General features: G+C 41.3%; 1 protein-coding gene across 1 annotated transcript; it reads left to right on the forward strand.

Annotated features, from left to right (window-relative positions):
• Positions 1-9: 9 nt before the first annotated feature.
• HSPA14 (heat shock protein family A (Hsp70) member 14) lies at positions 10-27,823 on the forward strand. Its single transcript, XM_056573373.1, has 14 exons — positions 10-208; positions 3,057-3,137; positions 3,330-3,412; positions 5,395-5,443; positions 8,204-8,309; positions 8,386-8,476; positions 10,058-10,162; positions 11,775-11,936; positions 13,307-13,462; positions 13,810-13,912; positions 19,717-19,932; positions 20,240-20,413; positions 22,007-22,077; positions 27,304-27,823. The coding sequence occupies exons 1-14, from the start codon at positions 152-154 to the stop codon at positions 27,380-27,382; spliced, it is 1,533 nt and encodes a 510-aa protein (XP_056429348.1). The 5' UTR covers positions 10-151; the 3' UTR covers positions 27,383-27,823.
• The last annotated feature ends 172 nt before the right edge of the window (positions 27,824-27,995 follow it).

Genomic DNA, 27,995 nt, shown 5'->3' on the forward strand with positions numbered 1-27,995 from the left:
CCCCGCCCCGCCCCTTCTGTACTGTATGGCCTTGTGATTGGCTGGGCTCCGATCGGCAATGTGATGTGTTCCCCGCCTTTCTACTGGCCGCTTCTCGCGGCTCTGCGTCTGCATTGGCCGGGAAAGGATTTCTGTAGTGCCAGGTACCGGCATGGCGGCGATCGGTGTACATTTGGGCTGCACGTGTGCTTGTGTTGCCGTCTATAAGGTGAGAGGGGTGGTAAGGTGGAGTCATGTAGCCGGCATCTATCATATTGTTCTCGGTTTGAAGATAGAAACGCAAGTGTATGAAGAATAGGGCCATGTATGTAGTGGCTGGTGACATATAGTGTGTGAGGGAGATTTAGGAAAACCTGTGTAGTGGAAGAGAGGTGCAGTTCCCTATGTAACCAATCAGATTGCTTGTTTCATAAAAAAAAAAAAAAAGCCTCTAAAAAATAAAAAAAATGGTTGCTATAGGCAACTGCATCACTCCCCCCCCGTGTGTGTGTGTGTGTATATATATATATATATATATACACACATATATACACACATCTGGAGCACTCCTGCAGCATAGGTGTAGGGGTGCCTCCTGCTGCAAACCTTGGTAAGAGGTCCAGCTGAAAATGTTCAAAAAGAAGCAGTGGCACTCCTGCTTCTTTTTGGAGATTATATATATATATATATATATATATATATATATATATATATATATAATGACTATACATCCCCTGTAGGTATGCTACTGAATGCTCATATCTCTCCATGATATGTATATCGGTGGTCTTCAAACTGTGGACCTCAAGATGATGCAAAACTACAACTCCCAGCATGCCCGGACAGCCGTTGGCTGTCCGGGCATGCTGGGAGTTGTAGTTTTGCACCATATTGAGGTCCGCTCTTTGGAGACCACTTGCGTTTAGAATACCTGGGGCAACACTACAACTCCCAGCATGGCCACAGTCTGGGGAGCACAGATGTTTAGATTGCATTTGCCCATTGTAACTCTTACCATTTGACATGTTAGGCCTTGTTCACATCAGCACTGTGCTCTGTTGTGAGAAGCTCAGTCACTGAGTCTGTCTAAATTATAGAACTTAAACAGAGGAAAAAAATACTGCAAACAGTAATTCTTTTCGCCTCTAAATCAACTGACACCTATCAAAAGCCCATTGGACCCCATTCAAAGTTAATAGGACCCTGAATGGGACGGAGCATGGCGCTGATGTACACTTAGCCTTAGGTGACATTTCGACAATTGTTGAATTGCTCATAGTAATCACCACTTGGAAATGACAGCTCCTCTGAAACGTCATGGGTCCTTAAAGGAGTACTTTAGGATAAGAAGAAAGAAAAAAAAAAACTTTCATTCGCCTTCCTACGTTCCCCTGTTGCTCAGGTACCAGCCTCATGGTCCTCTTGCTGCTTCCTGGGGATGGGAACGTCACAGAGCAGTCAGCCTATCACCGGCCGCAGTGATGTCCCGCCTCGGCCAGTGATGGTCTGAGCACACTGTCATGTAAGAAGCCAGCCGGCTCCTTACATGACAGTGCGCTCAGCCTATCACTGGCCAAGGCGGGACATCACTGCGGCCGGTGATAGGCTGACTGCTCTGTGACGTTCCGATCCCCAGCTTGAGGCCGGTACCAGAGCAACGGGGGAACGTAGGAAGGTGAGTTAAAGTTTATTTTGTTTATTTTTGCAGCCCGGGCACAGTACAGTACAGTGCAGCGGCTGATAATTATTTGGGGGGAGTGAAGCAGCGCTCGCGGGTCACATATGATTAGTTCCCCGATGTGGGGACAGCGTGCTGTGGCTGATAATTCTTTCATTCGAGGGGGGGGTATTGTGGTATGGGAAAAATGTAATATCGTGCAGGAAAAAAATTCGGTATTTGTCAGGAACCGGTATACCGCCCAACACCACTCTTTCACACTACCATTGTCACATGGCAGTGTGACGGCCGCCAACACCACTCTTTCACACTACCATTGTCACATGGTAGTGTGAAAGAGTGGTGTTGGGCGGTATACCGGTTCCTGACAAATACCGAATTTTTTTTCCTGCACGATATGAAATTTACAGAAAAAATACTGCTTGTGCCATCTTTTTCTCCCGCTGAAAAACAGCGGCGCCCGACGTACCCCATTGACTATAATGGGGTCCATCAGAACCCACTGTTGCCCGTTGCTTGCTGTCAAACTCAACCAAAAAAAAAAAGCGTTTGAGGGGGCTCAATGGCAGTGTGAAAGAAGCCTGAGCGAAGCACAGCGACAATGTGAACGTAGCCTAAGAAATATCCTTTATTCATCACAGCAGAAATATGAAAAGGTTGGCTACACCCATTGAGCATAGCTTGTTACTGTCTCCTACAAGAATGGTTTCTGATCCTGATAACTATAGTAGATCAATAGACAAGGCAATTTTTTTGGCGGTGAAATATCTGCCGCTAAAATTCCGTAGTGCGCACTGTGCAGCGGAATCCCATTGCCAGCAATGGGACTGTGCTGCACCAGAATGTCAAAACTGATTTCCCCTTGGAAATTCCATAGTATGAACCCGGCCTAACCCTCCCCGGTCCTTCCACCACAAGAAAACCGTTTTTTTGTCATTATTGGTAAAACTAAGTAGGCCATTGGAAAGCCCATTGATTCAGAGTAAATAATTTTTGATGGTATTATGGTTGGTTTTCATTCTACAAGACATTGATTAAAATGTTCCAATATAAAAAAAATATTTAAGTATAGCTTGTGACCGTCTTTTGAGGTTTTGAGAAGTGTTTTGAGCTAGCATTAGGTTCATTTACACTGCAGTGTGGTATTTTTAAAGTTTTTGATGCTAAATATTTGGTTATCATATAAAACCATCATACAACTTTGTGAATAAAGTTTCTGTGTATCAAACCTGCTGTAAGATTATTCTCGGTTGCTTCCTAGGAATGTAACATAGGGCTCTAGACACTTGCAGAACAGTTTGATCATTTCTATGGTTTCCAGTAATAATTTTAGATCAGACACCATCTGACTGCTTTTCTTAGACCTATACTTGACATACTTATTTTTCTTCCCTTTCAGGATGGCCGTGCTGATGTGGTGGCCAATGATGCAGGGGACAGAGTTACACCTGCAATTGTGGGCTACCTGGAGAAAGAAGTGGTAAGGTTTCACTTGTAGTTAATTTTTTTCTGCTCTAAGGGTATGTTAAAATGTGCATTTTTTGCTGAAGATTTTATCATTGACATACCATTAGAAAATCTGCAGCAGAAAACCCACAGTAAAATATGCATGGGAGACTGTACCCTTAAGCATAGTTTATTTTGTTTGATGTTGTTGTTCTCTTTTTCACAGATTGTTGGCCTAGCAGCAAAACAGAGTAGAGTTAGAAATGCAGCAAATACTGTGGTGAAAGTAAAACAGATCCTAGGAAGGAGGTAAGAAAGCTGTTGGCATTGCTACTTGTTAAACATGGTTATTACTATAAATATACGGCCTTAGAAATTCTGAAAAGGTTTAAGTATTTGCAGTGCCTGCCCAACCTTTGAATGCTGTTTTACAGTTTATATACAATAATAACACCCTCACATTGAAGTACCATCCGCATGTAGGCTACAACCATAGGTTTCCCAGCAGAACATTGCACAAGTGTCAGACTGCCTTTACAGGTTTGTTGTTGGTGCCATCTGTAATGCCCCTGGCTGTCCCCATGATGTAATTGTGACTTATTGCATAAGGCCACTTTTATCCATTGCTCCGTGGTTCAGGTGTGATGCTTATGTTGACACTGTAGGTGCTTTTCTTTGTGGAAAGGGTTAGCTTGTGTACTATAACCTATCTGAAACTGTCTTTTTAAGCAATTTGTGCTGCATTAGCTCTTCTGTGGGATCAGACTTGAAAGGCTAGCCTTCACTTCTCACTCAGATAAGTGGCCCTTAAAGGGGTTATCCAGGAAAAAATGTATATATATATATATTTTTATATATATCAACTGGCTCCAGAGAGTTAAGCAGATTTGTAAATTACTTCTATAAAAAAAAAAATATATATATTAATCCTTTCAGTACTTATGAGCTTCTGAAGTTGAGTTGTTCTTTTATGTCTAAGTGCTCTCTGACGACACGTGTCTCGGGAAACACCCAGTTTAGAAGCAAATCCCCATAGCAAACCTATTCTACTCTGTGCAGTTCCCGAGACAGACAGAGAGAGATGTCAGCAGAGAGCAATGTTGTCAGACAGAAAAGAACAACTCAACTTCATCAGCTGAAAATTATTGAAAGGATTAAGATTTTTTAATAGAAGTAATTTACAAATCTGTTTAACTCTCTGGAGCCAGTTGAGATATATATATATATATATATATATATATATATATATATATATATATATATATATATAATATATATATATATATATTCTCAAGTTTTTCCTGTAATTCCCCTTTAAATGGAAGTTTACCAGTTAGGCACTTTTGGTAGCTACTAACCACTGCATACTAGAAACACCTTAGAAGACGTACTCTTTGGATCCAGTCATCTAAACATCACAATTTGGACCTTGTCAAAGACCCTCAGATCCTCACTGTTGTCATGAACACAGCACATTTTGATATAAACTGTAAAAAAGCATTCTAAGTTGAACACACACTTTTAGTACTTATTATGCTATTGGTAAAGTGTACTGGTCCTTTTAAAATTTCTCATGACATGTCATAATGGCTGGATAGAAGTTTTGATCTCCAATCACTAAAACGAACAGGCGACAGAGTACTGTGCCTATTGGATTCTGCTTATCACTACTCGGAGAATGGTGTACAGGGTCACGTATGGACTGTATGCACAGCTCACACCTCTCTCCAAGCAGTGATGAGCAGGAAAGAATGAGCACAGTCCGCTGCTGCCTGTTCATTTTACCGATCGTGGGAGTTTTGGCACTCGAGATGAGCGAACTTACAGTAAATTCGATTCTTCACGAACTTCTCGGCTCGGCAGTTGATGACTTTTCCTGCATAAATTAGTTCAGCTTTCAGGTGCTCCCGTAGGCTGGAAAAGGTGGATACAGTCCTAGGAGACTCTTTCCTAGGACTGTATCCACCTTTTCCAGCCCACCGGAGCACCTGAAAGCTGAACTAATTTACGCAGGATAAGTCATCAACTGCCGAGCCGAGAAGTTTGTGACGAATCGAATTTACTGTAAGTTTGCTCATCTCTACTTGGCACCTAAACCCTCTTCAATCAAAACTCCAAAAATTCTGCTATAACATCTGGTAGAATGACAGGCTGGATTAAAGTTTGTATGGGTGACTATTGTGTAATAATCATGATCTGGTTATATAAATGGTTAAGCAGCAAGTTTTATAGCATTTCTTTGGGATTTGATTTGTATTACATGCATATCTGACATTTTTATATCCTCGCAGTTCTGATGACCCACATGCCCAGAAACACATGTCTGAAAGCAAGTGTTCAGTAAGTAGATGCCTGTTATTTTTTTCGTATACGGGGCTTTATGTGGGCCCATTTTATTTTTTTTGTGCCGTGGTCTGTAATTTTTATCGGCACCAATTTTGCTGATATGTAACTTTAATTGCCTTTTATAATTATTATTATTATTTTTTATTTTTCATTTTTTTGGGAATGTGATGTTAGAAAAAAAAACTATTTTGGACTTTTTTTTTTTTTGGGCAATTAAAATTTTTATTGGGGGAGGGTATTAATTTTTTTTTTTTTTTACAAACTTTTTTTTTTCCTCCCACACTATTTATGTCCCCATAGGGGACTATTTATAGCAATCTGTGCGATCGCTGATGTCCAGCTGGGACCTGCCGTGCATGATGTACAGGATGTAAATGTACATTCTGGTGTGTTAAGTACCAGGTCACCAGGATGTACATTTATGTTCAGTGTCCTTAAAGGGGTATTCCAGGCCATAACTTTTTTTTATATCTCAACTGGCTCTGGAAAGTTAAACAGATTTGTAAATTACTTCTATGAAAAAATCTTAATCCTTCCAATAGTTATTAGCTTCTGAAATTGAGTTGTTGTTTTTCTGTCTAACTGCTTTCTGATGACTCACGTCCCGGGAGCTGTGCAGTTCCTATGGGGATATTTTCCCATCATGCACAGCTCCCGGGACGTGACATCATCATTGAGCAGTTAGACAGAAAACTTCAGAAGCTAATAACTATTGGAAGGATTAAGATTTTTTAATAGAAGTAATTTACAAATCTGTTTAACTTTCCGGAGCCAGTTGATATATAAAAAAAAGGTTTTGCCTGGAATACCCCTTTAAAGCGTACCTGTCATAGTGCAAAAAAAAGTGATCTATTACCCAGTACCTAATCCTGACCATGTATATCTAATTTTTGTGTCTATTACCTTTTTATTTATTTTTTTTTATTACACTTTTATTGTTGCTCACATGCATGAATTCCTCTCCAAGAGAGGGGCGTGGCCTCACTGTGCAGGCCTCAGCATGACATGACTCAGTCAGCCTGGCAGCCTTCCAGTTACTCCAGGCAACCCCTTCCTCTGTGTTTTCATGCTGCACATGTGCCTCCTCCAGCTGTTGCAAAACTACAACTCCCAGCATGCCAGGACAGGCAACGGCTTTCCAAGTATGCTGGGAGTTGTAGTTTTGCAACTGCTGCAGGCACCCTGTTGGGAAACACTGCTCTATAGAGCCCAAGCTATCTCCCTCCCCTGCTGCAGGTTCCCCTGCTAATGTGGCTCCCATGCTTAGTGCCACTGTACCCCCCCCCCCCCAACTCCCCGAACTCCAACAGACACCTGTCACACGAGCGCCGACCTTTTGCTCAGCGCAAGCGCTGCTCTACAGACCCAGGCAGCAGCACTGCTCCCCTGCACTCCATGGGACCAGGAAGTACTGAAAATTTACCTGTTGCCGCTGATTACTCTGCCACCTCCCCTCTATGATGCCCGCTCCTCTAGATGCCTGCTCCTGTGGGTGCACGCTGCTCTAAGGATCAATCCAGCTTGAGGGTGAGTGAGTCTGTGGGCAGGCCCTTCTTTGCAGATAGCAGCCATGCTGACTGTGTGTGCGCGCTCGTTCACAGCGCGTGCGTGCCTGTGCATAAGCTGTAGCGCATACAGCGGAGATCGCCTATACTGGATACCAGCACGCTTTACGAACGGTATCTGGTATGCTGCAGAATACAGACCAGTCTGTCTGGCTAAAGACAGATGACCTCTAGTGGCGGCTATTTTTAGATATAATTTCTAGGGAAAATTGAAATTTTTTTAAAATAAATTTATATTGTAAAAAGCCATCATATGACTAGTTCTATAATATATAAAAAGTTCTTAATAACAGTGCCTCTTTAAGGGGCCAATTTTATTTTTGCATTTTTGTATTTTCCTCTTCGCTATAATTCTTATATTTCCATCTTCAGATCCATATGTGGGCTTGTTTTTTGTGCGACAAATTGTACTTTCTAATTACATAATTTTACCATAAAATCTATGGTAAAACCAAAAAGATGTACTGCGTTTAAAAAATCCTGAACTTTTTTTTTGCAAAATAAATATGTTCAAAATGGTCCTATTCTGACCCCTTAAACTTTGTAATAATAACAGGGAGGTAAACCAGTATGCCCCTTTTAAAGGGGTATTCCAGGAAACCCTTTTTTTTTTTTTTTTTTTTTTTTTATATCAACTGGCTCCAGAAAGTTAAACAGATTTATAAATTACTTCTATTAAAAAATCTTAATCCTTTCAATAATTATCAGCTGCTGAAGTTGAGTTGTTGTTTTTTTGTCTGGCAACAGTGCTCTCTGCTGACATCTCTGCTTGTCTCGGGAACTGCACAGAGTAGAAGAGGTTTGCTATGGGGATTTGCTTCTAAACTGGGCGGTTCCCGAGACACGTGTCATCAGAGAGAACTTAGACAGAAAAGAACTCAACTTCAGCAGCTCATAAGTACTGAAAGGATGAAGATTTTTAATAGAAGTAATTTACAAATCTGTTTAACTTTCTGGAGCCAGTTGATATATAAAAAAAAAAGTTTTTTCCTGGATAACCCCTTTAAACTTAAAAGGTGCACAACATCTTTTATTTGCACCAAAATGCCTACTTATAGCCAGTGCTACAGTGATGTCAACCTGGAAGGTCCATTTAAAAGTTTAAGAATTTGTTGAATGTACCATGTGTACATACCCTGGCAGTATGAAATGGAAAAAAAATTATAATAATTTTATTTAAAAATTTTAGGTGGTTGAAAAAGGAGGAAAACTGAGATATGAAATTGACACAGGGGACATTGTGAAACTTGTGAGTCCAGAGGATATTGCTAAACTGATCTTCAGTAAAATGAAAGGTAGGCATACACCATTTTCACTCTGATGTCCATTGCTATCTGTATTATACTAATAAATCTTTGTCTTGCTGCTTAGAGACTGCCCAGTCTGCTTTAGGATCCGACATCAATGATGTGGTTATCACTGTACCATTTGATTTTGGAGAAAATCAGAAAAAAGCTCTTGGGTAAGAACCATTCCCGTGTAAGAAGAGTTTAGTACAGTCATTTGTAAACTATTAGATCTTTTGCTAAAAACCAAAAACTTTACTTGTGGCTTTTGCTGCTCAGCGGTTCGGTTGTTGAAGCTACAAATGTACTTCAGAGCTGCTTTTCTTTCTCTAAGTGTCTGCCTGAAGTCTCTTTATCATACACTTTATAGAACCTAAAACCTTTCTTGTGTTTTTTCCTTTTGCCTCTCTTTTCTCAATGTTATAATCCTTGGTCACACACTTTGCAACAGTTAAAAGGCATTACTACACTGAGTTAGGGGTGGTCAAATGACAGCCTACATGCACCCTAGGAGCTAGCCATTATATTTCTGGTATCTATATTAATTTAGTGTAGCTGGCAGAACTATATAGAGCAGTGGTCTCCAACTTGCGGACCTCCAGATGTTGCAAAACTACAACTCCCAGCATGCCCGGACAGCCGTTGGCTGTCCGGGCATGCTGGGAGTTGTAGTTTTGCTACATCTGGAGGTCCGCAGGTTGAAGACCACTGATATAGAGTATATTGAAACCTTAAAGGGGTATTCCAGGCCAAAACTCTTTTTTTTTTTTTTTTTTTTTTTTTTTTTTTTTTATATATCAACTGGCTCCGGAAAGTTAAACAGATTTGTAAATTACTTCTATTAAAATTTTAATCCTTCCAATAGTTATTAGCTTCTGAAGTTGAGTTGCTGTTTTCTGTCTAATTGCTTTCTTATGACTCACGTCCCAGGACCTGTGCAGCTCCTATGGGGATATTCTCCCATCATGCACAGCTCCCGGGACGTGACATAATCATTGAGCAGTTAGACAGAAAACTTCAGAAGCCAATAACTATTGGAAGGATTAAGATTTTTTAATAGAAGTAATTTACAAATCTCCGTGAAGAGAAATGAAAATATCGGCACTCGCCAGTCTGACCCTGCAGCCACACTGGTGAGTGCCAATATTTTCATTTCTCTTCACGGATATTATGAACTTTACTTATTATAGTATCTGAGCACCACCAGAGGCATTACAGCTACACCAACTCCCACCTGCCATTCCTAATCCAGCACACTCACGCAGTGCCGCACTACCTCCTTTGTGAATAATTTACAAATCTGTTTAACTTTCCGGAGCCAGTTGATATATAAAAAAAAAAGTTTTTGCCTGGAATACCCCTTTAACAAGAAACCTAGTCTCATATCTGCAAGAACTTGCAAAATCTAACACACCTCAAAACCGTTAAATATGCTTTAGTGCTTATTCCTAAATATACACCTATCCCCTATGCTCTGGATGGCGCCTATTCTCTTGTTTTCTGAAAGGAGCAGTAGTCAGGCATGTGCATTTCTGCTCTATTCAACTCTATAGGACTGATGAAGTAATCTGACTGCTGTCATCCTCCTTCAGCAATCATGTGGACGGGTGATAGGTGTCTATATTTGGACAACAACTTTAATGATCACATAACATTAAAATGCTTTTCCTATAAAGAATAAAAGCAGAGCTGTCTTACATATCTTGTTTAATATCAAAGTGGTTTAAATAGGATTTGCTCTTCTTTCTTTAATCCAGGGAAGCAGCAGCAGCCGCAGGATTTAATATATTGCGTATGGTTCATGAACCCTCTGCTGCTCTTTTGGCCTATGGAATTGGACAAGATTCACCCATGGGTAAAAGGTATTGGAAAAGTCTTCTTTTTCTTCACATTTTCGCTAGGGGCTTTCTTTATTTGTTGCTCTATGAAACTCTATTTTCCCACTGATGTACTATGGAATCATGATAATACAGTGACCCCCCTCCCCGACTTACGATGGCCCCGACTTACGATAATTTCAACATGCGATGACCTCTCAGAGGACATCGCACGTTGAAGGCAGCATCAACATACGATGCTTTTGTATGTCGGGGCCATCGCATAAACGGCTATCCTGCAGTGCAGACTACTTCAGCTGTCACCGGATAGCCATTTACGGTGCCCCGTGAGCTCCGGTGATGATCACTTACCTGTCCTCGGGGCTCCGGCGTGTCCTCTTCGGGATCCCCTCCATTGCCGACACTCTCCATCGTCGTCATCACGTCGCTGTGCACGCCATCCAGTCATCCAATAGGAGCGGTGTGCGTAGCGACGTGATGGCGGCGACAGAGAGCGAGGATGCCGGGGAAGCAGAGGCCTTGCCGGAGCATTGGGGACACACACCGGGGACGCGGCGACAGTGATGGAGGGCGACATCCAGTGCAGCGGTGACGGTCCGGAGAGGCGGGGATACGTGAGTACAACTTCCTATACCAGTGGTCTTCAACCTGCGGATCTCCAGATGTTGCAAAACTACAACTCCCAGCATGCCCGGACAGCCAACGGCTTTCCGAGCATGCTGGGTGTTGTAGTTTTGCAACATCTGGAGGTCCGCAGGTTGTAGACCACTGTCTTAAACTTTACATTGCACGGATCCCTCAACATACGATGGTTTCAACAAACGATGGTTCATTTGGAACGGATTACCATCGTATGTTGAGGGACCACTGTATTCCTTCTCAGCCATGTTAGTATATGACCAGGAATGTCATAGGCTGACATTTATCATTGTCTTAAGATAGTATTTTGTCTACAAAAGGCGCAAAAAGGGCGCAAGCAGGGTTTATTTGTGCCTTTTTTGCGCCTTTTTGGTTTACACATTTCTGTTGATTTTGAGTTGCAATCCACTGATTTTGGCAATACACATGATATGGAAGGGTTTTATGAACTGCACCTTTTTGCAAAAAGCTACTGAAAAGTCTCTAAAACTACACCAGCCCAGATTTAGCTTAGCTTTTTGGTGTATGTGAAGAGGGAAATTTCAGAAAATGTGACCTGCACAAAATTTATCAAATGCTCTGTGACCATTTAATAAATTTGGTGCTCCTACACATTACCAGCATGCAAATAAAGGTGTAGAGAAATGCTTCACTTACACCTACAATGCTAAATGCTTCACTTACACCTACAATGCTAAATGCTTCACTTACACCTACAATGCTAAATGCTTCACTTACACCTACAATGATAAATGCTTCACTTACACCTACAATGCTAAATGCCGGCCATGGTGTTTGCTTGTTGTCCATTCTCGGGTGTAACTAATTTTGAAGAAACCTGGGTCACCAGGGACCCAGCCATACAGACAGTCTACTAAGACTGAGATTCATGCTATGATATGCCCCTCAGACGACTATAAAAATGTGTATTGGTCAAATCTACAGGTGCCGTTGTGCTTTATTAGTTTATTTCACAGATTCATTTCTTTTTGTCCAGCAATGTTTTGGTATACAAACTGGGCGGTACATCCCTTTCAGTCACTATGATAGAAGTTAACAGCGGAATATATCAAGTCCTTGCAACTAAGACTTACGATAATATCGGAGGAGTATGTTTTACAGAAGCCTTGGCTCAGTATCTAGCATCTGAATTTCAGAGGTTAGTGGTATTATTATTTATGCTTTTGCCATTTAACTCCAATATATTGCAATTCAGGGAAGGATGTCTTCCTTTTAGACCTTCTATTACATCCTTATTGGTTCATAATCAGATCAAGGCACAGGATAGGATCTGGAGTATGGTTTAATCACCCATAAGGGTTAACTGTGCTGGAATGTACTTCCAGTAATTAATAAGAACTTGCATTATGAAGCCAGAATGTATTTATGTAGCTAGAGTATATTTCAGCACAGCAATGCTCTATACCAGTGGTCTTCAACCTGCGGACCTCCAGATGTTGCAAAACTACAACTTCCAGCATGCCCGGACAGCCAACATTCTGGGAGTTGTAGTTTTGCAACATCTGGAGGTCCGCAGGTTGAAGACCACTGCTCTATACTATATGTTAAAATAATTGGAGACAGTCTCATTCGATTCCCAGCATGCAGTTAAGATACTGAACTCTTTTTGCAAAAAACTCTTCTCTGTAAAAGTCAATAAATATATATATATTTCTGCCTGGATGATAGATTAAAATGTAGGGGTTATCCAGTGTTTTAAAACTTATTCCCTATTTACAGGATAGGGGGATGAGTGTCTGATCATGGTGGGTCTGACTGCTGGGACCCCCTACGATCTTCAGAACAACGTCCCAGCTCTCCCTGTGCATTGACTGGGTGAACACGCCTCCTCCATGCATTCTCTGTGGAAGCGCCAGAGACAGCCGAGTACAGTCTGTGGCTATCCTGTGGATGGGGGCAAAGTTTTAAAACGCTTGATAACCACATTAAAGGGGTATTCCAGGAAAAAAACTTTTTTTTTTTTATATATATCAACTGGCTCCAGAAAGTTAAACAGATTTGTAAATTACTTCTATTAAAAAAAATCTTAATCCTTTCAGTACTTATGAGCTTCTGAAGTTAAGGTTGATCTTTTCTGTCTAAGTGCTCTCTGATGACACCTGTCTCGGGAAATGCCCAGTTTAGAAGAGGTTTGCTATGGGGATTTGCTTCTAAACTGGGCGATTCCCGAGACAGGTGTCATCAGAGAGAACTTAGACAGAAAAGATCAACCTTAACTTCAGAAGCTCATAAGTACTGAAAGGATTAAGATTTTTTTAATAGAAGTAATTTACAAATCTGTTTAACTTTCTGGAGCCAGTTGATATATATAAAAAAGGTTTTTTCCTGGAATACCCCTTTAACATAAGATTTACCACTTATGTTCATTGAATTTCGTTCCTGGCACTCTGCTACCAGCTCCAGTAACTAAAAGTTATCTTCAATGAACTACTGTGTTAGGATAAAGCAGAATTCATAATGGGTGATTCTTTGCACTTAATCAAAGTTATATCCTGTTTTTCTGGATAGGTCATACAAACAAGACATCAAAGGGAATGCCCGGGCAATGATGAAACTAATGATTAGCGCTGATTCGGCCAAGCATTCTTTGTCCACCTTGGGAAGTGCCAATTGCTTTGTGGATTCATTGTACGATGGCATGGATTTTGACTGTAGTGTTTCTAGGTAGGTTTTCCTCCTTTTTTTTATTTTTATTTTTTTTATATTTTTGCTTTATTGTGGGATTGAGTCAAAACCTCTAAATCCAGAATGCAGCCTAAAGGCAATGAGCAAACTAGTGCAGAAGAGAAGGAGTCTTCTGTAGAGGTGATCTGGAGTAGTATTACTAGGCACAGTTCACACAGGAGCAGCATTACGTTTGTTAAAAACTCCAAAGAGCTAATGTTTTGTTATATCCAATAAATATATATATATAACTTTATACAGTCTGTATATGTTTTCAGATTATGCTTCAGAATCGTCAAGAAGTTGTATGCTGTTTTGTAACCTTATTCATGTCCCTGATCTTGTAGGGCCCGCTTCGAGCTTATCTGTTCTTCCCTGTTCAATCAGTGCATTGATCCCATCAAGATCCTACTGCAACAAGTTGGTGTTAAAGCAACAGACGTGAATCAGGTCTGCATTTAGTCAGAATTAATTCAATCTTACAGTATTTTTTTCTGATAGAGATATATATATATATATATATATATATATATATATATATATATATCTCTATCTCTATCTCTCTATGAAAAATAGGGTCTAGGTCATTTGTTTCCTCAAATATTTATAGTTTTAACCCCTGAAGGACTCATTTTTACCTTAAGGACTCAAAATTATTTAGTTTTTTTCCTCCTCCCATTCTATAACTCGTTCAATTTTGCACCTTCAGACCCATATAAGGGCTTGTTTTTTGCATCACCAATTGTACTTTGTAATGACATAACTTATTTTATAACATAATCTGCGGCGAAACACAAAAATACATTTGTGGGATGAAATTAAAAAAAACGCAATTTTGCAACTCTTGGGGGCTTCCGTTTCTATGCAGTGCACTTTTTGGTAAAAATGACACCTTATGTTTATCTTGTAGGTCCATATGGATACCCAATTTATGTACCGTATATCCCAGCGTATAAGACGACTTTTTAACCCCAAATTTTCTTCTGAAAAGTCGGGGGTCATCTTATATGCCGGGTATTGGGGTCCGGCATAGGAATACTTATGATTATCTTCCCGGCTCCTGTGTGCGGCTGCAGGCGGGGGCCGGCCAGAGCATGTACAATCTAATAACTGTACAGTATATATAAACTACAAATCCCAGCATGCCCGGACCGGCAAAGGCTGTCCTGGCATGCTGGTAGTTGTAGTTTCACAACAGCTGGAGGCACCCTGGTTTTTAGTATACATGAATTCGTTTTTACATGCTCTGGCCGGCCCCCGCCTGCAGCCGCACACGGGAGCCGGGAAGTTAATCAGAAGTATTCCTATGCCCTGTGGCCCGAAAAATCTTTTCGGAACATAAGGATGTCCGCGGGTCACTAACCATTCCCTGACCACCACGCGTCCTCCTGCGGTCTTCCTCCGGTCCTTCTGCGATTCTCCACCTTTCTATGGTTGTACGCACGTGAGGTCAGTGACGTCCCGTGCGTACAACCATAGAGGCGCAGGAGGACTAGAGCTGGCCGGGGCCTGGTGAGTGACCGGCGGCACGTGTTCCGATCACCGCTCCTCCGGTCCCGGGACTGCTGCTATGGTCCATAGGCCATAGCAGTAGATTGTGACCCCGGGCTGGAGGAGCGGTGATCGGAACACTGTGGGGGGCAGTACACAGACATACAGCCTCCAGCCATACACTCTATATGGCTGGAAGTTGTATGTCTGTGGGGGGAGCTGCCTACTATTGTGGGGTGGGGGGGGGGAGCTGCCTACTATTGTGGGGGGCAGCTGCCGACCTAATGTGGGAGAGCTGCCTACTATTGTGGGGGAACATGCTGCCTACCTAATGTGGTGGAACTACAAGGTACTGTACATCGCGGTAGGAGGGGTAGTCTTATACGGCAAGTATATCCCAAACTCTATATTTAAACTGTAAAAGTTGGGGTCGTCTTATACGCCCAGTCGTCTTATACGCCGGCATATATGGTAGGTTTTATTTTATGTAACTATTTAAAAAAAAAAAAAAAATCCTTAATACATGCACCAAAATTAGTATGTTTTAAAATTGTCATATTCTGACCCCCTATAACTTTTTTAATTTTATTTTTTATATTTCTGCACACAGGGCTATATGAGGGCTCATTTTTTGCATTGTGATCTCTAATTTTTATTGGTACCATTTTTGTTTTGATGGGACTTTTTGATCGCTTTTTATTATTTTAATGGTATAAGAAGTGACCAAAAAAAGCACAATTTTGGACTTTGGTATTTTTTTACGTGTACGCCATTCGACCGTGCGGTTTAGCTAACATTATATTTCTATAGTTCGGACATTTACGCACACGGCGGTACCACATATTATTATTTTTATTTTTTATTTTATTTAAAGCTGAGCTACCCGGGGGTAGTTTAGTTTCCCTTTAGACGCGGCGATCAACTTTGAACGTTGCGTCTAAAGTGTTAATAGTGCGAGGCACTGCTATCAGTGCCGCGCGCTATTAGCCATGGGTCCCGACCCGCTATGATGCCATGGCCCCATGTTATAGGACGGGAGCGGACTCAGGGCGTACAGGTACGCCCTTGGTCCTTAACAGTTAAAGGATGCAGGGAGTACCTGTACCCCCTGGTTCCATTACCGGAGCATTATCATGAGCTAAGCACGCTTCAATCCCAGTGGGTCCCGACTACTATCAGCAGTTAGGACACAGGGCTAATGCCTGGCATTAACTCTTAGACACAGCGATCAAAGTTGATTGGGGCATTTAAAAACTAAAGTAAAATGAATCCCGGCAGCTCAGTGGAGCCGGTTGGGACCATCGCGGTGAAAACCGCGATATCCCGATCAGCTGTGTGGCCCTTACCTGCCTCCTCGCCGTCCGATCAGTCCCCTGATACTTCAGCCAAGCTCTGCAGCCTGGAGTAGCAGAGCACCGATAACACTGGCCAATGCTATGCTATGGCATAGCAGTGATCAGTATATGCAATCAAGATTGCATGTTATAGCCCCCTATGGGGGGGGGGGGGAGTTATAACAAAAAAAAAGAAAATTGAAAGTGAATTAACCCCTTCCTAATTAAGGTTTGAATCCCCTCCCCCTATTCCCATTTTTTTTTTTAAATAATGTAATGAAAAAAGAAAAATAATCAAATGGGGTACCGCAGCATGCGTAAATGTCCAAACTATTAAAATATAAGGGTAGCTAAACCACATGGTCGATGGCGTACACATCAAAAAATACCAAAGTCCAAAATTGTGCAATGTTTGGTCACTTCATATACTATAAAAAAATTTCTTTATGAAAAGCGATCAGAGTCCCATCAAAACAAAAATGGTACAGATAAAAACTACAGACCATAGCACTAAAAATGAGCCCTCATATAGCTCTGTATGCGGAAAAATAAAGATGTCCATTTAAAACATACAAATTTTGGTGCATGTAATTAGGATTTTTTTTTTAAAGTAGTAAAGTAAAATAAAACCTACATAAATTGGGGATCCTTGTGACCGTATGGACCTACAGAATAAAGAGAAGGTGTCATTTTTACCCAGAAGTGTACTGTGTATAAACCAAAGCCCCCAAGATTTTCAAAATGGCTTTTTTTTTTTTCTTTTTTTTTTCATTCCACCCTACTAAAGTTTCTTTTTGATTCACCACTGATTATGTTCTAAAATAAGTGATGTCATTACAAAGTACAATTGGTGACACAAAAAACAAGCCCTTCTATGGGTCTGTAGGTGCAAAATTTAAAGCGTTATGATTTTTAGAAGGTGAGGAGGAAAGGGGTTAAAGGAGAACTGTAGTGCAATATAACTTATCCCCTATCTGAAGGGGATAAGTTATAGATCGGGGACCGCAGATGAAAGTGCCATTAGGGAGGACTTAGCACAGTTGAGCCGCAACCCCAAAATCGAACTAAACCGATCAAGGGAGATAGCGGGCACCCCTGCCTCGTCCTACGACCCAGGAGAAAGGCAGCAGAAACATCCAAGTTAGTGCGAATGCGGGCCCTAGGACTATCATATAGCAAACGATCCCAAGGACAAAATTGAGGACCAAACCAAAACGCACCCAGTACCTCCCCCAGATAGGGCCAAAGCACAGTCAAAGGCCTTTTAAATATCCAGACTAACCACCACACCTGTAGGAAAGCCCTCCCCTACCCCTGGTATGTTGAGCTGCAGACGCTTCACATTCACATCAGTAGCCCTACCCAGCATAAACCCAGTTTGGTCAGGATGAATGATGGTGTTAATGACCCCAAACAGGCGAGTAGCCAAGATCTTAATATCAACATTTAAAAGGGAAATAGGTCTATAAGAATCAGGCAGCAACGGGTCCTTTCCAGGCTTGGGGAGCACTACAATAAATGCCTCCCTCAGTCTGGAAGAGCATCTGCAGCAGCTATCGAGTGAAACAATTTGAGTATAGGGGCTCATGCATCATATACCAATCTCCTATCATCCCATCTCTAAACCTGGGGTCTTCTCATAAGGAAGATCACGTATGGCCTGTTCCACCTCTTAAACTGTAAAGGGGGCATCTAACGTCTCCTCCTCAGCGCGACGAAGCATTGGAAGGGATAAGTCACGTAAGAAAAATAGAATTTCCCCTTGACAGGGCATAGAAGGTGCAGCATACAAAGAGGAAAAAAAGTCCCTCAAGACAGAGTTAATCAACTGGGGGTCAAACACCACAGCACCATCGCTGCCCTTATACAAGGGATAGAGACAGCAGGGCGACTAGCCCTCGGTAAATATGCCAACTGTTTACCATTCTTATCTCCGAATTCAAACAGGGCAGCCTCCCTATCTGCAAACCGCTACTGGACCCTATCCTTCTGAACGACCAACAGAGACCTCTGAGCCTTGGCCCACGTCCTCTCATTCTCAGGGGATGGGTTTCTAACATACGCTGCCTCCATAACACTCACCTCCTGCAACAGCCTGCCCTCCATAGCCGACCTAATTTTCCTCTGGCCTGCAACACACGCTATGAAGGCACCTCTAACCATGGCTTTGTATGCATCCCATTGAACTAAGGGGTCAGGATAAGAAGCATTATTCTCCCAATACTCAGCATGGGCACCACCACAGCGAAATTACAGCGTCCCGAACAGCTGGAGGACACCAGGAGGGTGCTTTACCTTCCTCCTCCATGTCCAATTGCCAAATGACTGCTTTGTGCTTGAGATCCCTGCATGAGCAGTCAAGTGGCAGAAACACTGATCAATGCTACGCTATGGCATAGCATTTAACAGTAAGAGAGATCAACGTACTGCATGTTTATAGTCCCCTCTGGGGGCTATAACATTGCAAGAAAAAAAAAAAAAGTTAATAGAGATCATTTAACCCCTTCCCTAATAAAAGTAAGCATCACCCCCCTTTTCTGATAAAAAATAAATAAATAAATAAGTAGAAATAAAAATAAACATGTGGTATCGCCGCATGCCGAAATGTCTGAATTATAAAAATATATTGTTAATTAAACTGCACTGTCAATGGCGTACGCGCAAAAAAATTCCAGAGTCCAAGATGGTGCATTTTTGCTCACTTTTTAAATAATGAAAAAATGAATAAAAAGCGATCAATACAAAAAAAACTTCAGATCACGGTGCAAAAAATGAGCCCTCATACCGCCCTGTACGCAGAAAAATAAAGACGTTATAGGGGTCAGAAGATGACAATTTTAAACAAATACATTTTCCTGCATGTAGTTATTTTTTCCCAGAAGTACGACAAAATCAAACCTACATAAGTAGGGTATCATTTTAATCATATGGACCTACAGAATAATAAGGTGTCATTTTTACCAAAAAATGTACTGTGTAGAAACAAAAGCCCCCAAAAGTTACAAAATGGGGTTTTTTCTTCAATTTTGTCGCACAATGATTTTTGTTTCCGTTTCGCTGTCGATCTTTGGGTAAAATGACTAAGGTCCTTACAAAGTAGAATAGTAGAAAAATAAGCCATCATATGAATTTTTAGGTGCAAAATTTTAAGAGTTATGATTTTTTTAAAGGTAAGGAGAAAAAAAAAAACGAAAGTGCAAAAACGGAAAGACCCCCGGTTCATGAAGGGGTTAAATATAGGTGTTCTTTATCTTATTTTGACCAGCATAAAGAATGTTTAGCAGTTTAGCATTGTCCACAACAGATGGCTAAAACTACTGTACTTTAGCCAAGTAGTCTATTCTAAGTATGTTCCATGAATTGTTTCTTTTGGTTTGCAGAGACGTTCTTAGTCTTCATGTAACTGCTAAATCCTCTGTTGTATTGTAGGTAGTCCTGTGTGGTGGATCGGCTCGCATACCCAAACTGCAGCAGTTGATTCGGGATTTATTTCCTGATGTGGAACTGCTCAGTAGCATACCACCAGATGAGGTGATTCCTATTGGAGCCGCTATAGAAGCTGGAATTCTGCTGGGAAAAGAAAACTTATCTATGGAATTAGACACCATTACTATTGAGTGCTCTGCCAGCGACATACTGGTTAAGGTTTGTATTCCAAGAAATGGGGAAACTAAATATGAAACCTGTAGGGGAGAATCTTTTGGATATCAAATACAATGGATAACATAAGAACTTGCATAAAAAATGATCCACATTCCTGCTTTTGACAATAAAAGGTGTATTTATTTGGTGGCTACTGACACAAGAGACAGTTCCTTCCATTAGATTAACACTGTTGACTCTTTCCACAATAGCAGGATGCACCAACAATCTAATGTGTGAAATATTCCTGACTGTCCACTTGACCACTTTACAATAGTAGTTATGATCCATTTCTTTTCTGTCCTTACAGGAAGCTGATGAATCCGGAGCTGAAAAGTTCTCTATTTTACTGCCATCGGGTACACCACTGCCTGCCCGTAGACAACACTCACTACAGGCACCTGGAAACTTCACCTCTGTTTGCTTGGAACTGTATGAGTCTGTTCGAAAACCTAGTTCTACAGAAAACTCTAAATTTGCACAAGTAAGATATGTAAACTACAAATAACCAGACCAAAACGTGTATTACTGAGACTAGACAATAAGCTTTAGGGGGCATTTTAGCGATAAGATGGAATTTGTGAAGAATGTATTTTTTTTATTTTTTTTTAAATGTTAATGTTTTTAGGGTGGCAGTAAAAAAAAAAAAAAAAAAATACATTCCACTGCATAGAGCTACCCGTTTTCTGTCCTGACCCATAGCAAATGCTGTTTAGCCAGTCACTGGTTGTACCCATATTACAAGCATGTACAGTGATCCCTCAACTTACAATGGCCTCAACATACAATAGTTTCAACATACGATAGTCTCTTTTGGACCATTGTAACTTGAAACCAGACTCAACATACAATTCTATGGACAGTCCAGATCTGTGATACCTGTCACAACTGGAGGAACTGACCAATCAGAATTGGCATTTTACTGGTAAATCACCTGTATTACTGAAGTACAAGCAATGAATGGTAGTGCCCCCCTACAGTACAGGGAGGAACAAAAAGTTCCTTACTACTCCTTACCTGCGCCAGGGTTAGCTACTCCTTTGGACACCAAGTAAGGGCGGCTCCATTTGGGACACTGTGTGTACTGTATAGGACCCTGAAGAAGCTCCTGTCCTCTACATAAACCATTGTTTCCCAACCAGGGTGCCTCCAGCTGTTGCAAAACTACAACTCCCAGCATGCCCGGACAGCCAACGGTTGGGAAACACTGATATAGACAGTGATTACAGCTCCCAGCAGATCTTTCTTACTTTTATATGTAAGGATTTGCTTTATCTATATTAGTTATCTACTTATTTTTCTTTAATCCTCACCTTTTCCTATTTTTGGACGACATTTTGGTGGCTTTAGAACCAATTACCAGGTTTCCATAGAGTTATGGTCTCAACATACAATGGATTCAACATACAATGGTCGTCCTGGAACCAATTAATGGAGTACTCTAGTGCAGAGTATTCCTGCTCCGGGCTGCAAAATAAATGAAAATGAACCATCACTCACCTCCCTGGGTTCCGGCAGAGCGTCGCTACAGCTGATCGGTCCTCCGGTCCATCTCCTTCATACTTCCGGGTGTAACGAAGCGTCACATGGTGCTCAGCCTATCGCCGGCCGTGGCTGAACATCGCGGCGGCCGGCGATAGGCTGAGCGCCATGTGACGCTTTGTTACACCCGGAAGTATGAAGAAGATGGACCGGAGGACCGAACAGCTGTAGTGGCGCTCCGCGGGAACCCAGGGAGGTGAAAGATGGTTCATTTTCATTTATTTTGCAGCCCGGGCAGAACGGAGCAGGAATACTCTGCACTAGAGTACTCCTTTAATATTGTAACTTGAGGGACCACTGTACACTTTTGAATGAATTTCTGTGGGGAATGTGGCTAGCTTGATTCAAGCATCATGGCCTTATTCTCCTTATTAGATAGGACGCTGGAGGTGAAAGCTGCACCTGTAGGTTATTTGTCATACATTTGAAAGATGAGAATATGATTTACATGTTACATGTTCAGTGCTAATAGAATGATAAATATGCACCAGGTTTAGTAATGTGTGACAGATAACGTGTCCATTTTTGTCTACAGATCGTACTTAAAGATCTACAGAAGAAAGACAATGGCGTTCATGACATAGTGACTGTACTTACAATGAAAAGGTAACTATATTTTCCAAATTCCTGTAACTCTTACACACTTAGGCCCAGATGTATCTATCTACCTGAAGCCAAAACGGTCTAGTTTTGCCCATAACAACCAATTACAGCTCAGCTTTCATTTAAAATATAATATTAAATATTATAATTTTCAGTTAGAATATGAAAGCTGAGCTGTTATTGGTTCTTATGGGCAAAACTAGACCGCTTTGGTTTCTGTCAGAATGATAAATATGTGTCCACGACTATAATGGTTGTAAAGTTACTTGTCCATGAAGTGTAGCATTTATATGGTTGAAAATAGAGCTGCGTTTGATCAGGATTAGAGATGAGTGAACTTACAGTAAATTCGATTCATCACGAACTTCTCGGCTCGGCAGTTGATGACTTTTCCTACATAAATTAGTTCAGTTTTCAGGTGTTCCGGTGGGCTGGAAAAGGTGGATACAGTCCTAGGAAAGATTCTCCTAGGACTGTATCCACCTTTTCCAGCCCACCGGAGCACCTGAAAGCTGAACTAATTTATGCAGGATAAGTAATCAACTGCCGAGCCGAGAAGTTTGTGACAAATCGAATTTACTGTAAGTTCGCTCATCTCTAATCAGGATACCAAACCAAACTTCAAAGTGAGGGTCTGGTATCTTTTGAATAATTTCTCTAGAGGAGGCAATAATATCAGGTCAATAAGTTTGCCATGGAAGGCAATTGTCTGTATGGTTGTTGGGAAAAATATGACTGCAGAATAGGACTACACAAACTTATTTATTTTCAGTTAAAAGCATCCGCTAAATTTTCTTTTTAGATGCACTAAAGCTATATATAGCAAAAGAAAAAACAACAACCAAAAAGAACCACATGTACTCCACATGGTGTGGAATGTACTTACACAGTCCCCCTTGGCTTTTTCTTTTGGCACCATTCACTGCTCCCCGATGTGCCATCCTATTCTGCCCACTGCTCCATTTTCTTTCTGCTTTTTTCCTGCACACCCTATTAAAACTACATTTTCCAGCTGTCCTTTTTTCCGAGCAGTACTGCCAAACTGGAAAAAGGGTCCGTGGCATGTCATTATGTCAGAAGGGGTGTGGCTTGACAAGCTATGATGGAGAGGGGTGGCTAGGTTGGACGAGGTGTTGCTTGTTGGAATGATGTTATAAAAAGGCTGAAAGCCTGGACAAAGTATCATATGGTCTCTGTCTCTGTTTGAGGGGGAGGGAGGAGACATAGGCCCTCATTTACTTAGAAAATCGGGTTGTAAGTCTATCTTGCTTTTTTCCCCTGGTATTTATTATTATGTCGCATCCTGTTTGTCGCACGTGGGTTTTGTAGGTTTTGGTTTCCAACTCCTCTGAGTTGTCGGGGAAAAATCCACAACAATTCAACAAATTCGGGTTGGAAACCTTTATAAATACGTGGGAAAGCTCAGAAATGTCGGGTTACGCCCCTTTTTCGGGTTTGGGAGAATCCACATCAGGTCCGTCGGGAAAAAATGTTGCATCGTGTCGCAGACTGGCGCACGATGTCTGCGATATGTCGCAGACAAAGATGCGCCAAAAAAACCCACGACAAAACAAGTCTGTTTTAGAATAGTAAATGAGGGCCAATGTGTACAGAGGTTAGTAGGTTTTTGTTAACTTTCTGCTGTCACAGCATATTCAAACAGGGAGAACGGCCCAGTACATGTAATAAGTGTATATTACAATACAGTCAGGCCATGATGGGGCAAAATATGAATGATTTTTGCTATCCGGAGTACCCTTTTAGGGCAGCTCCTCAATGCAGCTTATGTCCACTTGTGTTGAATTAGTGTGTATCAGCTATCGGTCTCTGTGTCTCCTTTTACATATTAACTGCAAAAACAATCCACACCCTTATAATATCTGAACTGGTGGAGCAGAGGGAGACCAGGATCCTCATCCAGATAGGCAACCATAGATACAATATTCCCACCATTGTTAATCAGTACAAGTCTTTGGCTTGCTAGTACTGAGCATGTCTAGAAGTCCCATCCTCAACCCACGGAAGGAAATGGAAACATGTTGCAGGTTTGGTGACATTTAAGGGAAAGCCCCTCCCCTTGCTCAAGCTGCCAAATATAGGACACAATTCAGAAGTTGCCTATCTTTTTTTCACACACCCATTTGTGAGCTAAGAGACATATATTAAAACATATAGTGGAGGTAAGGATCAATTGCCTATAATATCCCGATTGTTTGTTTGATTTTTCTGAGGCCTTAATAAAAATAAAAGAAGAAATCTGGTTGTTAAAGACAGCTGCACCATTCTTAACCCCTTAAGAACCAAGCCCATTTTTACCTTAAGGACCAGAGCGTTTTTTTGCACATCTGACCACTATCACTTTATGCATTAATAACTCTGGGATGCTTTTACTTATCATTCTGATTCAAAGAGTTTTTTCGTGACATATTCTACTTAATGTTAGTGGTAAATTTTTGTCGATACTTGTATCATTTCTTAGTGAAGAATTCCAAAATTTGATGAAAAATTTTGAAAATTTTGCATTTTTCTAACTTTGAAGTTCTCTGCTTGTAAGGAAAATGGATATTCCAAATAAATGATGTATTGATTCACATATACAATATGTCTACTTTATGTTTGCATCATAAAGTTGACATGTTTTTACTTTTTGAAGACATCAGAGGGCTTCAAAAATCAGAAGCAATTTTTCTAAAAAAAAATTCAAAGTCAAAATTGGAACCCAATTTCTCTCGAGTAAGGAAATGCCTCATGTGTATGTCAAGTGTTCGGCGGGCTCAGAAGGGAAGGAGCGATAATGGGATTTTTGATAGTTAATTTTGCTGAAATGGTTTTTGAGGGGCATGTCACATTTAGGAAGCCCCTATGGTGCCAGAACAGCAAAAAAAAAAACACACATGGCATACTATTTTGGAAACTGCACCCCTCAAGGCACATAACTAGGGGTACAGTGGACCTTGACACCCCACAGGTGTTTGGCAACTTTTCGTTAAAGTCGGTTGTGTAAATGAGAAAAAAATTTTTTCCCTAAAGTGCAGTTTTTTTCCCCAAATTTACCATTTTTACAAAGGGTAATGGAAGAGAATGCCCCCCAAAATAAAAATTTTTCATTTTCACAGACCACTATTCCGAAAATCTGAGGGATTTAAATGCTCACTGCACCCCTTATTAAATTCTGTGAGGGGTGTAGTTTCCAAAATGTGTTCTGGCACTATGGGGGCTTTGTAAACACACGTGGCCTTCAATTCCGGACACATTTTATCTCCAAAATCCCAATGGCGCTCCTTCTCTTCTGAGCATTGTAGTTCGCCAGCAGAGCACTTTGCATCCACATATTGGGTATGTTCTTACTCAGAAGAAATGGGGTTGCAAATTTTGGGGGGCTTTTTTTTCCTATTTTCCCTTGTGAAAATGAATCCATCCAACTTTAATGAAAATTTGTCAAACACCTGTGGGGTGTTAAGGCTCACTATATACCCCTTGTTACGTTCCGTGAGGGGTGCAGTTTCCAAAATGGGGTCACACATGGGTATTTATTTTTTTGCGTTTGTCAGAACCGCTATAAAATCAGCCACCCCTGTGCAAATCACCAATCTAGACCTCAAATGTACATTGTGCGCTCTCACTCCTGAGCCTTGCTGTGCGTCCGCAGAGCATTTTACGCCCACATATGGGGTATTTCCGTACTCAGGAGACATTGTGTTACAAATTTTGGGGGTCTTTTTTCCTTTTACCGCTTGTGAAAATAACAAGTATGGGGCAAAACCAGCATGTTAGTGTAAAATTTATTTTTTTACACTAACAGGCTGGTGTAGACCCCAACTTTTCCTTTTCATAAGGGGTAAAAGGAGAAAAAGCCCCTCAAAATGTGTAACTCAATTTCTCCAGAGTAGGGAAATACCCCATATGTTGCCCTAAACTGTTGCCTTGAAATAAGACAGGGCTCCGAAGTGAGAGCAAGCGCCATGGGCATTTGAGGACTAAATTAGGGATTGCGTAGGGGTGGACATAGGGGTATTCTACGCCAGTGATTCCCAAACAGGGTGCCTCCAGCTGTTGCTAAACTCCCAGCATGCCTGGACAGTCAGTGGCTGTCCGGAAATGCTGGGTGTTGTTGTTTTGCAACAGCTGGAGACTCCGTTTTGGAAACACTGCCGTACAATCAATTTTATTGGGGGGGACAGTGTAAGGGGGTGTATATGTAGTGTTTTATCCTTTATTATGTGGTAGTATAGTGTTTTTAGGGTACATTCACACTGGCGGGGGTTTAAGGTGAGTTTCCCGCTAGGAGTTTGCGCTGCGGCGGAAAATTTGCCGCAGCTCAAACTTGAAGCAGGAAACTCACTGTAAACCCGCCCGTGTGAATGTACCCTGTACATTTACATGGGGGGGGGGGAACACGCCTCTAGCTGTTGCAAAACTACAACTCCCAGCATGCACTGACAGACCGCGCATGCTGGGAGTTGTACTTTTGCAACAGCTGCAGGCACACTGTTGGAAAACCTTCAGTTAGGTTCTATTACTTAACTCAGTATTTTCCAACCAGTGTGCCTCCAGCTGCTGCAAAACTACAACTCTCAGCATGTACTGATTGCCAAAGGGCATGCTGGGAGATGTAGTTATGCAACAGCTGGAGGTCCGCAACTACAACTCCCAGAATGCCGAGACAGCTGTTTGGGCATGCTGGGATTTCCAGTTTTGCAACATCTGGAGAGCTACAGTTTAGAGACCACTGCACAGTGATCTCCAAACTGTGGCTCTCCAGATGTTGCAAAACTTCAAATCCCAGCATGCCCAGACAGCAAACTGCTGTGTGGGCATGCTAGGAGTTGTAGTTTTGCAAGATCTAGGGGGCCACAGTTTAGAGACCACTTTAGTGGTCACAGAATTGTAGCCCTCCAGATGTTGCTAGGCAACTACTTACCGGCTTCCTTAGGATCCATGGAGCCTGCCGCTCGTCATCATCGCCGCCGAGGGTAAGTGACGTCCGGCATTGGTCACCGTCGGTTCCCCTACATCTTTTGAAAGAGAAAGTGAATAATTACCGATTTAGTAGTAAGTCTAACAGCAAACCTGGGAGTAAATCTTTTAGCCTTCTAGAAGATGCAGTGATCTTCAGTTGGATTTTCACACTAATACAATAGTGGTTGTGCAGAATTAACATATAAACCATGTTTGGCCTTGATCATCTGAATGTGTTTTTTTTTTTTTTTTTTTTTTTCTTATCCACAGGGATGGCTCGTTGCATGTAACTTGCACGGACAAAGACACTGGAAGATCAGAAATAATCACTGTTGAAGACTCCTCTTAATGTTCTTGATCATGAGCTGTACATGCATATGTCAAAGGACAAATCGGACATTAAAAAAAGGGTTGAAAATATTCTGTACAGTCCAAATCGGAAAAAAAAAAATCAAGTCTGCGTTCTGAATTTACTTCTCTATTGGACTTTATTTGTCCCTCTTGTTTTAATATATCAGTGTTTCCCAACCCGCGTGCCTCCAGCTGTTGCAAAAGTACAACTCCCAGCATGCCTGGACAGCAGAATTAAACATGTTGTCCACAACATTACTGTCAGTTAACCGTGATCCACAATGTCTCCCGTTCTATTTTAAATGAAAGACTACAGACCATCCAAAAGGATATAAAGAATATAAAGTATTTCAGTATTCAGAGCTTCATGTAGGAGCAAAGTCCGAAACGTTAGTCTGTACTTCTGTGTGAACATCAAGAAAGCTTGTACTCTTTAAGACATTTTATGATATATTGATTGTTCTTATTTTGTGTCCTACACTTGACAAATAAGCTGACATTTCAGTAGGAAAGATTTATTAAAACTCTTGAAAAGAACAAGATAAGTTGTTGCTCAGGTCACTGCCTCAAAGAGTACCTGACCCCCTTAAAAAAACAAAAACTTTTGACAT

This window comes from Hyla sarda, chromosome 4, assembly GCF_029499605.1.
Source record: "Hyla sarda isolate aHylSar1 chromosome 4, aHylSar1.hap1, whole genome shotgun sequence".
Lineage (NCBI taxonomy): Eukaryota > Metazoa > Chordata > Amphibia > Anura > Hylidae > Hyla > Hyla sarda.